This window comes from Callospermophilus lateralis, chromosome 10, assembly GCF_048772815.1.
Source record: "Callospermophilus lateralis isolate mCalLat2 chromosome 10, mCalLat2.hap1, whole genome shotgun sequence".
NCBI classification, from domain to species: Eukaryota; Metazoa; Chordata; class Mammalia; order Rodentia; family Sciuridae; genus Callospermophilus; species Callospermophilus lateralis.
In genome coordinates, this window is record NC_135314.1 from 105,712,859 (window position 1) to 105,726,245 (window position 13,387).

Sequence of the window (13,387 nt, forward strand, 5' to 3'; positions counted from 1 at the left end):
GACCTTGGGTGGAGACCTAGGTCGTGAAGAGGCTTGTGTGTGTGTGTGTGTGTGTGTGTGTGTGTGTGTAGGGGGGGCAATGCGGAGGGTGTGTCCTTGGGTCTGGAGAGAGGTGCCCTGTTTTCCAGGAATTGCCCAGAGTTCAGGGAGGGGGGCGAGTGTGCATGGAATCCGTGACCTGGGAAAGGCTGTGGCTGTTAGGATGGTGGAGAGAGGAGTGGGAGCCCAGAGGTGGGGGGAGGCTGACCTGGCCCTGGGATGGACTGCAAGGTTTCCACTCTGGGCCCCCCTTCCCTGAGTCCTCTGATCAGCTCAGCCTCCACCCACCTCCAGAGCCCCGCTCTGTCTCACCACCTCGCTCTCAGTTAAGATCTGGTGGAATTTGCTGTTCCCTTTCCCAGGCATTGCTCATCATGGATGTCTGTCTGCTGAGCTTGCTGAGATGCAGGCCCTCAGGGCCCCCTGCGGGAGTGGCGGGCTGTGGTCTGCAGGGTCTGCAGTGTGGCTGGTGTCTTGGGTGCCGGATGACCTGAGGGCATGGAGCATCTTCCAGGACTGCCCATGGCAGCGCCGTATCTGTCCCACTCCAGAGTCCTGCAGGGAAGGTCAATATTGACATTGCTTAGGTTTTTATTTGTTTATTTTTAGTAAAGCTCTACACAGTGCTAAGTCAGTAGATAGTATGGAAAATATTTCTGGGGTCAGAGTTGTTTTTACTCATGGGTCAGTTTTGGACCGGCTGTCAGCTCCGTTTCCAAGATTCTTTGTGAACTAAAGACGCCACTCACGTGAATTCTGCTCTGAGGTCATTTGATAATCAACGTGTCTCTGAAACTGTGTTTTCATCTGTTCAGTCCTTGCCGGGTACCCCCCGCCATGAGGTGCTCTGGGGGTGTAGAAAAGAAATAGACACCTGCTCCCTGCCCCTCTGGGATGATGCTGCTTAGAATAACCATGGAGAAGGACCAGTGTTTTTAAAATTAATTTTCAGTCTGTTGCAGAGTGACATAAATATATGGTAGAAATGAATGACTGGGAGCGCAGTGTGGCTTGCATGTGGTGGCGATGTCACATTGCTGTAGGGGATTTCACACACTCGTGTGCCGGTGTTTTCCTGGGACTAGTGACAGTTTTAACCCACATTCTGAACAGACTGCGCTACAAGTTCGTGTCTGGTCCATTGACTCTCATGAAGCGATTTTAAGATGACCAGTACATTAGTTTTAATTACCAGTTTTAGAACGATGACCCTGCTGGGAGTTCAGCACAGTGTGTGAAGTCCCCATTCTCCAGGTGCGGGCTGTCCCCAGTGCTGGGTCTGCCTGATTCTCCTCTGAGGTGGTGCTGTGGCTGTCTCCTGTTCACCAGGGAGAGCTTTGGGCACAGGAAAGCACCTAACTCGCACCAGATTGTCTGCCCCCTCGGGCTGGAGTTGGGGTGGGCTTCCCAGCTGACGCTGCCCAGGCTCCTCCGTGGGTAGCAAGGCTGAAGCTGGTGCATATAGAGTTCAGGAGGAGCCCGGGGGTTGCAGGTGTCCCTGGAGGGTGCGGGGAGGCAGGGGAGAGGGTGCTGGCCAGAGCAGCCTCGTGGAGCTGGCAGGCTGGGCCTTGGGGGCGGTGGTGAGCACGTGACTCCTCTGTTAGATTTGTCGCACTAGCTCATGCCTAATAAATCCAGCGTGGGGGGACAGCGGAGTCCAGGAGGCTGCGAGGGAGGAGGCTGCAGTCACCAAAGCATGAAGGAAAAGAGCCCCACTGATCGGGCCTTTAAATAGGACCTGAGAGGCATTGGCAGTGGTGACAGATTTGCCCAAGGAAGTGTAGGAAGAGAGGAGGGTGAAGAGGGCCGTGTTCTTGGGGCACTGCTGAGCGAGAATGGCACGTCCTGTTGCTTGAGGACCCAGTCACACAGTGCTGTGCCCAGTTTAGTGACAGGCAGGCATTTGAATCATCACAGAGTCTCAGAGGAGGTGTGGACATTCAGACTCCACCTTCCCACGCCCCTTGGTTGGCATCCACCAGTCCACCTGATGGCCTTAGTACGGGGAGGCCTCTGGAGCTCTGGTTTACCCCTTGTCCATGCTTAGAAGCTGCCCTTAGTACTTGCTTCCGGCCTCTCTGTGGTTGCTTGGGTGGCTATTCATGGCCAGAGTTGCCAGGAAGTTTGCTGGAGTGCTGTCGGCGAGGCAGTGAGGGCCTCCTGGAAATAAGAAGGATGGAGGCCCAGAGGTGCCCACAGGGAGGCTGTTTAGCTAGTGGCCCTGGGGCTGCTGGGGAAACGGTCTCCTTGACTCAAATATAGCATATGCCTCTGCTTCTTGAACAGCGGAGCTAAAACAAGCGAACAGAACCTCTACCAGCAACAGCAAGAAGGAGAAACTGTCCTCAGCTTTTCCCTCACAGCTCCCCGTGGGGCGGGGCTACAGGTGTGGAAAGGGAAGAAGGGTAAAGAGGAGGAGGCAGGCTGAGGGGTAAGTGGGAGGAGGCAGGCTGAGGGGTAAGTGGGAGGAGGCAGGCTGAGGTGTAAGTGGGAGGAGCCGGGCTGTGGGGCAAGTGGGAGGAGCCAGGCTGTGGGGCAAGTAGGAGGAGCCAGGCTGAGGGGTAAGTGGGAGGAGCCAGGCTGAGGGGTAAGTGGGAGGAGGCAGGCTGAGGGGTAAGTGGGAGGAGCCGGGCTGTGGGGCAAGTGGGAGGAGCCAAGCTGTGGGGCAAGTAGGAGGAGGCAGGCTGAGGGGTAAGTGGGAGGAGGCAGGCTGAGGGGTAAGTGGGAGGAGGCAGGCTGAGGGGTAAGTGGGAGGAGGCAGGCTGTGGGGCAAGTGGGAGGAGCCAGGCTGAGGGGTAAGTGGGAGGAGCCAGGCTGAGGGGTAAGTGGGAGGAGGCAGGCTGAGGGGTAAGTGGGAGGAGGCAGGCTGAGGGGTAAGTGGGAGGAGCCAAGCTGTGGGGCAAGTAGGAGGAGCCAGGCTGAGGGGCAAGTGGGAGGAGGCAGGCTGAGGGGAGTGGAAGTGGGAGGAGGCAGGCTGAGGGGAGTGGAAGTGGGAGGAGGCAGGCTGAGGGGAGTGGAAGTGGGAGGAGGCAGGCTGAGGGGAGTGGAAGTGGGAGGAGGCAGGCTGAGGGGAGTGGAAGTGGGCTCTTCCTTCCTCTCCTTATTCAGGTCCCCTTGCATACTGGCTCCAGGTGCTGGGTGGGGCGTCATTTGCAGGTAGAATTCACCTGGTGAGACTGCGTTGTGGAGGTGCTGTGGTGGCAACCCTAGTGGTGGGCTGCCCTAGATAGTGTCCTGGGCAGGGCCAGTAGACACTTCACTTCCCTGTTCTGCTATATGAATGTGAGGTCTGAAAGTTCTGGTGTTCTTCTGGGATGTACCTGAGAGCCACTTCCAGGTGCTTGGTATGGGCTGAGGACGAGCATCGAGTGGGGTCTGAATATGAACTAATGGATGGAGTCATCTAGATGGGCATGGAACGTAGGGTAACTGGGCCACACTTAGCTATCACTGAGACAAAGATCTCCTGTCTGAAAGTGGCCTAGAGGAACAGCCAGCCTGGCTGGGCCACCTCTGACTGGGACCCAGGACGCAGCGCTCCCAGGTGTGCCCAGCAGTCCTGGTGGGCCTGTGTTGCCACCCTGGAAGGGTTCCGAGTGCCCAGCATGTGCAGGTTGCTGCTCTCTGTGCTGGCTGTACAGAAGACCACATTCCAGCCACGCCACAGTCCTTTTTTTAAAGTGGTTGGCATGTGCCAGTGACTCTGCAGCATGTGCCCTTCTCCCCTGTTGTTGCCATGGGCATGTGGAGTAGGAGGCTGGTCTCCATCTCACAGAAGCCCCTGCACTCTAGGCTGGGCTTGTCCAGAGCAGGCTGTGCCCTTCTGGAACCCTCTGTCTTGCAGAGCAGCACATCGGGCCCTCTTGGGCCTGGCTCTGGCGTGGCTGCCTGCCCACCCTGCCCTTCTGCCCACTCAGCCTGTTTCCCACTCTGCCCGGGCACGTGGCTGTCAGGAGGATGGGCATGGAGTGCTGCTCTCGGTACCATGACTATTATTTTCCCTTTTGCCTGCTGCAGGTCGCTGTGAGGACAACTCTTACTGTGTTGTGTTGAGCTTGCGTCCTCTGGTTTCGTACGGGGTCCCCACTGTTAGCCTGGGATGCTGCAGGCAGGGTGTGGAGGGGCTGAGCAGCAGCATTGTGGTGGATGGGTGGTGGAGGTTGAGGGCTGACTCAGGTGTGGCCTCTGTGCACGTGTGGCCTGGTGTCAGAGCCGTTGGCAGGGATGGGGGAGGGACCAGCTGGCCTCTTAGGGGAGCCCTGCTGCCCCCAAGTCGGTTTGGCCCTGCCTTTTGTCCTCCTGAGGAGGCTGGCGTCATTCTCATTCTGCAGCTATCTTGGCTGCAGAATGCCTTTTAAAGACTCCTCAGATGCACCCAAGACCCGCTAGGCGTAGCCACTGGAGCTGGAGGGCAGGTGTTGTTGCTGCGCTGCCCGGCCAGGGTGTCTGCTCGCAGGGCTTGGTGCTATAGTTTTTCTCCTCTGATGTGGAGGGCAGTGGAGGTAGGATGGAAGAACCTGGAAACCCAGGCAGAAAGGAGGCGAAGGGAAGGGAAATAAGGTCTTAAGTCAGAAGTTGCGGGTGATTTCCAGGCCTGTCGCTCCAGAAGCTCTCTGTTTTCCTAGGCCTAGAGCTCCCAGGTTCCTGGGAAATTTGTAACTCTGCCTGGGCACTGTTAATTAAACCCCCAATGAATGCATTAACTAAAGAGAGAGATGCCCTTTTAAGAAACGTATAATTTAGAGGACTTTTCAGAGCTACCTGCTGCTCAGTTTCTAAAGACCAGCTCAGCCTGAAAATCTTGAGAGGGACCACCCACTAGAACCCGACTTTAGGTCACCAGACTGCTGTCTTCCCATACCCACCTGCCATGACCGGGGATTCAATCTGTCAGGGTCACTCCAGGTGAATTGGGCTGGATACTAAATAGCCACACAGAGATAGGAAATTCCTTTTTTAGGGTTCAGCGATGGCTCCTCCTCAGCTCCCACAGAGAAGGCCAGAGAGGCAGGCAGAGAGAGGGCACTCCTGAAACCCTCTTTTCTGAGGCAAGGGATTGGGTTTCAGGGGGTGTGGCCCAGGCCCACTGGGGGACGCCCACTCCCAGAGCTGTGGTTCCTTGCCCAGTGACGGTGAGACCCACCTGCTCCTCACCGTCATTGCTCTTGGCTAAGGGTCTGTGCTCTGCGTGCTCTGCGTGCTCTGCGTGCTCAGCCCCTGTTCATGGCGCCCACAGCACCCACCCCTCTACAGGTGTTTTTTAAAGAAGAGCCAGCAACCCTGAAAGGGGTTTCTCACTCTCGAGGTTTCTCCCTTGAATGTGGGTCTAGTTCCTAAAGAAACCCGTCTGTACCTCCGACTGGCGCATGCACATTTTTTATTTTGGGACAAGGTCTTGCACGTTCCCTCACCTGTGCACGGATGCCACTGCTCCTGAGTAGAGTTCCCCCTTCTCTCCAGAAACTCCTTAGACCCTTCTTTGGAGTCACTTCTTGTGACACAGCAATGGTCTCTGCGCTGCTGCCAGATGACCTGGATCTTTATTTTAGGGGCAGTGTTGCCCTGAGGGTTAGAATGAAGTGTTCCTTTTCCTGTGTGTCTGGTTGGTTTCCTGGGTCTGCTGAACCCTGGGCTCCGCAGACAGGATGGGGAGAATGGTGGGGATGTGCTTTCACAGGTGTGGGGACTAGAAGCTTGAGACTAGTGGGTTGGCAGGCCCTGGTCCCCCTCCCGGGGAGGTCCTCTGTGCTTCCTCCGGTGGTCCAGTTATGACATGTGGCTACTTAACTCCAGTCTCAGCCTTGTCTTCATGCTACTGTCTGTCCCTCTTCTCATAAGGACGTCAGCCATACTAGATGAATGCACCCTAGCTGGGTCTGACTCCATCTTGACCCGATTACGTCTGCAAACACTCTTCTAGGTAAGGCTTGCTCACAGGTATGGGGGTCAGGACTCTGATGGATCTTTTTGGGGACTCAGTTCTGCCCACTGGTGTGTGTCTGCAAGGCCCTCCCCAGGTGCTCTGCATGTCCTGGGTTGGTTGCTTTCTGGAGGCTGAGTCAGAGGCTGTGCCCTGCTTCCTCAGAGGCTTCTAGTTGTCTGTGCTGGAGACCTAGTCAAGTTGGGTGACTTTGTCTCTTTGCATAATGCCTGTGCTGTTGCTGTGGTAAAGACTGTGTCCTTCACATGGCCTGCAGGACCCTATGTAGCTCCTCCTCTTCCTGCTTCAGGCTCATTCTGGACAGTAGCCTTTCTTTGATTTTTCCAAAAGCCCAGTGGACTTTATACAAGCCTCTCCTCTGTTTGTCTTTTTGCTGGGGATTCGTTAGCAAGAATCGTTATCATGGTGCCTGGCAGTGACCTTTTTATTGTGATGAGGATCCCCTCTATCTCTGATAATCCTCCTCTTGAAGACTGCTTTATCTGATATTGATGTAGCTACCTCAGTCCTCTTGTATTCTGTCACGACACATGACTAAGCTAGCCAGGGTCAATCCAGGAGAACTGGGCTGATGTGAACTGATCACACACAGAGAACTACCTTTTTCTTTGGGTTCTGTGATGGCCCCTCTGACCTAGCTCCCACCAAGCAGGCAAGGCAGGCAAGAAAGAGAGAGCACACCTAGAACGGGTTTTATTGGGGGAGGCTGTTCCATTGAATATTCTATTCAAAAAAGGGCATAGGGTAGGATTACAACAAACAAGTGGGTGTAATCTAATCCCATCAGGTGTCGCCCACTCCTTCTCTGAGTGGAGGTAAAGCCCAGTGTATTGCGGGGTGCAATGACTGTTGAGCACCCCTTCCCTCAGGACTTAAAGGTGTGCACATAGCTGCTGTCCAGAGCTGCTCCAGACTGTGTTCGTTGTTTGGATGGGACATATCTTCCCATCCCTTTACTGTCAATCTGTGTCTGTCTTTCTCTATTTTTTGGTATCAGGGATTGAACCCAGGGCTGCTTTACCACTGAGCCATATCCCCAGCCCTTTTTATGTTTTCTTTAGAGTCAGGGACTTGCTGAGTTGCTTAGTACCTTGCTAAGTTGCTAAGGCTGGCTTTGAACTTGCAGTCCTCCTGCCTCAACTTCTGAGTCACTGGGATTGCATATGTGTGCCACGATGTCTGGCTAATTTATCTGTTTAAGTACACTTAAAGTTCAGCATGTAGTTGGATCTTGCCTTTTTAAAAAATGTATCTGACAATTTCTTTCTTTTCTTTTCTTTTCTTTTTTTGACAAATATTGGGGATTGAATCCAGGGCCTCGTATGTTCTGGGAAAGTGCTCCCCTGTGGAGGTACATCCCCAGCTTTTTTTATTTTTTATTTTGGGACAAGATCTTGCTGAGTTGCCCGGGCTGGATTTGAACTTGTGATCTCCTGTCTCAGCTTCCCAAGTAGCTGTGATTACAGGAATTGCCGCCTTGCCTTTTAGTTGGAATCTTAGTCCGTGACATTTAAGCAGCATTTAATGTGATGATTGATGTGGTTGGGATTGGTACCATTTTTACTATTTGTTTTTGGGGTTTCCTTTTCTGCTTTCTTTGGATTATTGTACTCTATAATTTTAATTTGCTTATTGAGAGTTTAGTTATACTACTACTTGTTTTTGGTGGCTGCTCTGGGAATCACAGTAGCATCCCAAATTCTTCAGTCTCCTTAGAACTAACTTTGCCTCTCTCTATTCTAACTGCTGGAGCCTTCCATGACGTGGACTCTCCTGTGTTAGTTGCTCTGCAATCAGAGCCCACTCAGAGCTCTTTCCTGGGGACACCTGTTTGACTGCCCAGATGGGCATTGGTGGTCTTTGCCCTCCGAGCGGGCGGCTCTTCTCCTGGGCACTGCATCATACTTCAATTCTGCTTGCTGTGGGGTCTCCAGCACCTGGTACAGTGCTGTATTTAATTACCTGATATTTGAAGGGAGGCCTGAGCTGTGGTTTGAAAACCACAGACGACGTCATGGTTATGCTCCAGGGGTGGAAATGGCACAAGGTGAGACTCAGGGGCTGAAAAGACAGTGTGCGTGGAATGGCGTGTAATAGTCAGTAGACTAAGTGAAAGTTAAAATGTAAAAATAGAAAACGGCTATAATCACAGTAGCCACCATTTATAGGGCACTTAATAATGGGCCAGGCACTGTGCTGAACTGCACATTTATCTTATGTAACCCCAGCCCTGTGAGTTATTCTCGTCTCCTTTTCAACAAAGGCAGGCAGGTGCAGAGAGGTTGGTTCCTGTGGCCCCAGTCCTGGGTGAGGGCTGCATTCAAACCCAGCTCCATGTGACTCTGATGCTTAGAAGCAAGGCCAGCATGTGGAGCTTGATTGCTGGAGGCTTCGGATGCTGGTCCCAGTGCTTCTGTTCTGATTTTGGGCCAGAATTAGTTGGAAAACAGTTGAGAGCTATTACTTAGGGTCTGGAGAGTCGTGCTGCTTTAGCTCCTGGGGGAGTGTGGGAAGCCGCCTGAGGCTTTTGGGTAGGGAAGTGCAGAAAGGGAAATAGTATCTCAGGACCAGGCTGGAGGTAGGCTGCATAGAGTGCAGGATGAATGGGGAGCAGTGACCAGGCCCTGCTGTGACAGTGGCCACATTTAGAGAGCCACTGTCGCATTTTAGAAGGAGGAATAAATGTTAGACATGTCTTGAGAGATGCAGGGCTGAGTTGGTTAGTGACAAGAGGAGGGATGAAAGAGTGTTCTCTTATCTCCTGGGCCACTAGGTGTGTTGGTAAGGGTGATGGATGTCTTACCCCGTCTTCCAACCTGGGGTCTAAGATAGAATAGAGGGCAGGGGACAGGGGAGGGAGAAGGAAGGAGGGGGAAGTACTGAAGGCCTGGAATGGAACAAATCGGATTCCATGCCTCTTTGATCATGTCAAAATGACCCCATTGTTATGTCTGACTAAATGTACCAATAAAGACATCAAAAAAAAAATGTTCATCAGGCTAACTTGGTTCTCTCTGATTAGGAATGATCAATTAAAACATGCATATCCCCAAAATAAAAATAACAAATAAAAATAGGGTTCTACAGTCATTGGAGTTGAGAGAAGGCTCTTTTGGAGGAGGGATGGACAAAGTTAGTAAAAGTAATTATAAAGCTGTTTATAAGAAATATGTGTTCTGGGTAAGATGGGCGTTAACCCTGCCTGCCTGGCTAGCCCATTAGAAGGATATTTCTCCATTTCTGTGTCATTGTATGGCTGGTGGACAGTTCTATCTAAGTCATTGAATATTCATTAGTTAGCTTGTTAGACTACTAGGTGACTGAGAAAATCAGGAGTTTTCGCCCATGTTCTGTGGTTGGGTGGGGGGGGTGTGGGTGAGCCGTTTATGACCTGCTTTTCAGATGGTCATCAGAAGTCCTGCCACACTGAACGGTTTTTGTTTCTTGAGACTGAAAGAGCTTCAGCAGCTTCCAAAACTGGCATCCAAACGTTTTCACTTTCCTAATGAAATGTATTATTGAAATTAAAAGATTGCTTTGAAAGTGATCCAGAAAATAAGCTCATTCTCTGAAGTTCAAGGCTAACGCAGGAGATTTCTGGATGCTTGTGGGGTTCACCCACAGCCCTGCTCTTCCTATCAGTATGGGACGTGGAGATGTGGAGTAACCACTGGCATTCCACATTAACGTGGGCTCTTTTCTAGGCTTTTGCTTCTATTTCTGCCTGAGTGACTGTCTCCCTAGCTTTAAGGCTTGGATTTCAGTTGCATCAATGGCAAGGCAGGCAGTTGTGCCGGGGACTCTTCCCTTCTCCCTGTTCAGGTTGCCTTGGGCCCAAGTCAATTGTGTACCTTTCCAAGGCCCTGGGTAGCTCACTGTCAGGTGGTGTTACCCTGGGCCACAGGAGCCGTTGGAGTCCCTGTTTTAAGCTTCTTGTTTCATTGCTGAGAAAATATTTGGTCTTACACACACATACAACTTGTTTCTTTCTTGCCCTAGATGCTGTTAATGAAAAATTCATTTAAGACTGTCTCTGAATACATGGTTGCCTCTTACCCAACAGTTAGTAGAATAGTTTTTTCTTCTCTATGTTATACAATGAGGGACACGTCAGCCTTTATTGAGGAGTCCTTTTTCTGGAAGAGGTTCAGCTCTGCTGGTCTGGTGCCCTGAGTGCAGACCCAGCCCTGGATCCTCACTGATGCTCTGAGCACCAGATCTCTGGGGTCTTGGCTGTCTCACCTTTGCAGATGGGTAAAGGAGCAGCTGTGGTTCTAAGAACTGTCCATGAGGTACAATGGAACAAGGTAAAGACTGTAAGGAAAGGCATTATAGGAATTTTGGTGGTTGTTACTCTTTTATTTTGAAAAATCTTTGAAGAAGTTCAAGGCTGGTGCAAGAGGAAGCTATTTGTGTCCCTTACAGATTCTGGCTTGGGGGTTTTAGAGGCATGCTGTTCTGAAATCTGGACTCTGTCTCTTCTATTTTTGCCTAATTAGACTTGGCAAAGGCCTGCAGAGTAGTGTCATAAAAGTTTGTTGCTTGAATGCATGTAACACAGGTTGCCTTTTGTTCTGAGTCTCTTAAAGCTACCTAATGACATCAAGTATCCACGCCTTAGCCAGTTTCCCAAACCGGAATCCACAGATGCCTTCAGGTTGGAGACAGCACTCTTCCTTTAAAATTAGGGGTCTGTTGGTGCATTCTTGGAGATTGAGAAACATTTGTTTAAACAACAATAGTAAACTCTGGAATTTGAATCTTAACTCATTGTTTGGATTTTTGCCATCAGTGTTCAGTCTTGGCAGAAATTTTAGGGAATAGGCCACATCTCCAGCCCTACTTAGAGACAAGGTGTCACTGAGTTGCGTAGAGCCTTGCTAAGTTGCTAGTTGTTTGATAGTGATGTTCTTGGCTTTTAACTCCTTAGTATCTGCGGAAACCTGACCTCAGGGGCTCAGCAAATACAGTGAGCAGTTAACTGAGCTAGGGTCTATTTAGAATTCAGCTATGAAACGGCACCAAGGGGATGGAACTCATCCTGAAAGCCCCGCACCTTGCCTCTTGACAAAGCCCAGACGTGGTTCCAGTAAAGACAGAGGCTGATTCTCAGCTGCCCTTTCTCGCAGTGCCTGCTGGAAGGTGGAAGACACAGGCACCTTCAGTTTTCTCCTGAGGTCATGATCCTTTTTGTATGTACCCTCGCTCTCTCCAACTCAGACCACGGAAATGTCCTTAGTGAGTTTGGTTATTCAAGTTGGCTGGAATCTTTTTGACTTAAAAATGTGCATCACGTAGTTTTGTCCTCGGTTTTCACATCACCACCTGAGGACTCAGGACGCAGGTGGGCTGTTCATCTTTTGGGTGGATCATGACTTCTGTGACCTTTCTGCCTGGCGGAGACTGGATTGCCCTGGAGCTACATGTCTCATAAGGGGTCTTTTGAGAGCCCACCCATGTGCGGAGCACACCAGGCAAGGCAGGCTGTGGGGGTGCTGCCAGAGGCCTCCGCTCCTAGCCAAAGCCACCCTCTGAAGCTGTTCAGATACATCAGCCTCGTGACCTGTTGCATCCCTCAGCTTCCCATCTAACCACAACAGTGGTTTGACCAGTGGCTCTTGTAATTCCACTCTGGAATTACAAGGTGGAGTGAGCTATGTTTTGGGTTCTGTGCACCTGTTGCCCCGACTGTTGCTGCACCATTGCTTTATTTTGGCGGGGGGGATGTGGGCTATCCTGAGGATTGAACTCAGTGGCACCCGACACTGAGCCACAACTCCAGCCCTACTTAGAGACAAGGTGTCACTGAGTTACTTAGAGCCTTGCTAAGTTGCTGAGGTTGGCTTTGAACTCGGGATCTTCCTGCTTCGGCCTCCCTAGCCGCTGGAATTACAGGTGTGTGCCACTGCGCCTGGTACGACCACATTTCTTGGCTCCGGAGAAGGGAACAGAAGGTTGCTCTGTGTTCTCCAGTTTCTCACTTGTTCTCTCTGGTCCATGTCTTGGAGACTGCCGTGGTTCCCTAACTCAGGTAACCTGGGTGGGCAAGGAGGGCCTATTTATTTTTTATTTTTTTTAAGGCTTGGGCTATTTTTTTTTAATTGTTTTTTTAGTTGCAGATGGACACAATACCTTTATTTTATTTATTTATTTTTATGTGTGCTGAGGACCAAACCCAGTACCTCATATGTGTGAGGCAAGCGCTCTGCCACTGAGCCCCAGCCCAGTCCAAGCTTAGGCTATTTTTGACGTGATGTGACCTTGGAGCTTTTCCTGTGGCCACCCAGTAGGAGATCTTTTTGAGGAGCGTAGGAGTTGTGGCTCTGTATTTTTAGACCACATTTTCACGTGGCATTTGTTCCTTGGTGGCATGGTGGCAGGAAATTTGTCTTGCTAGTCTGGCTTTTAGAAAGAGTGCATCAGGACTGCCTCTGCCCGGTTTCTGTACCTTTTTGAGCCTCGCTTTGTGCATCTGTGAAATGGGCATGAGGATGCATGCCTGCGGTCTCCCTCAGAGTCGGCAAGGAACAAGTGAGGCAAATGTTTTAAAGAACTTTGCTGAGCTCTGAGCCTCCCTCTGACTGTGGTTGTGGTGTGGGTAGGTTCTAGTCATACAGCATGGGCCCGGGAACCTTCATGGGGTCTTGGGTAGGCTGGGTGAGCCAGACTTCACATAGAAGGGGGGCTCGCGAGGGAGTGAGTCAAGCTCCAGGTTCTCTAGTGCCATTGCAGGTCAAAAAGGATTTTGTGCGCTACCACTGGCGCACACCTGGGATGCCAGCAGCCCAAGAGGCTGACACAGGAGGATTGCAAAGAGGTAGCAGTCTCAGTAATGGTGAGGTGCTTAGCAACTCAGTGAGCCCCTGTCTCTAAACAAAATACAAAATAGGGCTGGGGATGTGGCTCAGTGGTCGAGTGCCTCTGAGTTCAATCCCTGGTGTGCAAAGCAATAACAACAACAACAACAAATGATTTTGTTTTGGTGTGTGTGGGAGGGGGGTTGCTCATTTTTTTTCTTGATAATTTAGAAGTTAAAAAATTTCAGACTTGCGGAAAAGTTAGGAGACTGAGATGAGGATCACCAGTGTGTCTAGCCTGGCGTTGACAGGTGTTGGCGAGTGCCAGAGTGGCTTTTGCTCTCCACCCCTGTGCCCTGGCTTTTGCATGTCAGCAACTGCACTCTGGTGGCTGTCCCACGTCCTTCCCACCCTTCCTTCTCACAGAAGGCAGCAAACCCGCGCTGCGACTGGGTTAGGTCCAGCTCTCCTTCCTCCTGCTTAACTTGCGCCTTCTTTCTTTAGGATGAACTGACTGCTGTGAATGTAAAGCAAGGCTTCAGCAACCAGCCAGCCTTCACTGGGGATGAGCACGGCTCGGCCAGGAACATTGTGATCAACCCGTCAAAGG

The 13,387-nt window shown here is 51.3% G+C and overlaps 1 protein-coding gene across 2 annotated transcripts in view; it reads left to right on the plus strand.

Annotated features, from left to right (window-relative positions):
- The window catches only part of Med12l (mediator complex subunit 12L), a 269,754-nt gene that overhangs the window by 12,621 nt on the left and 243,746 nt on the right, over positions 1 to 13,387 (plus strand). For both annotated transcript variants that reach the window (XM_076867434.2, XM_076867435.2), the window contains exon 2: positions 13,282 to 13,386. In XM_076867434.2, the coding sequence (XP_076723549.2) occupies positions 13,282 to 13,386 (105 nt within the window). The remainder of the gene's footprint in view (positions 1 to 13,281; position 13,387) is intronic.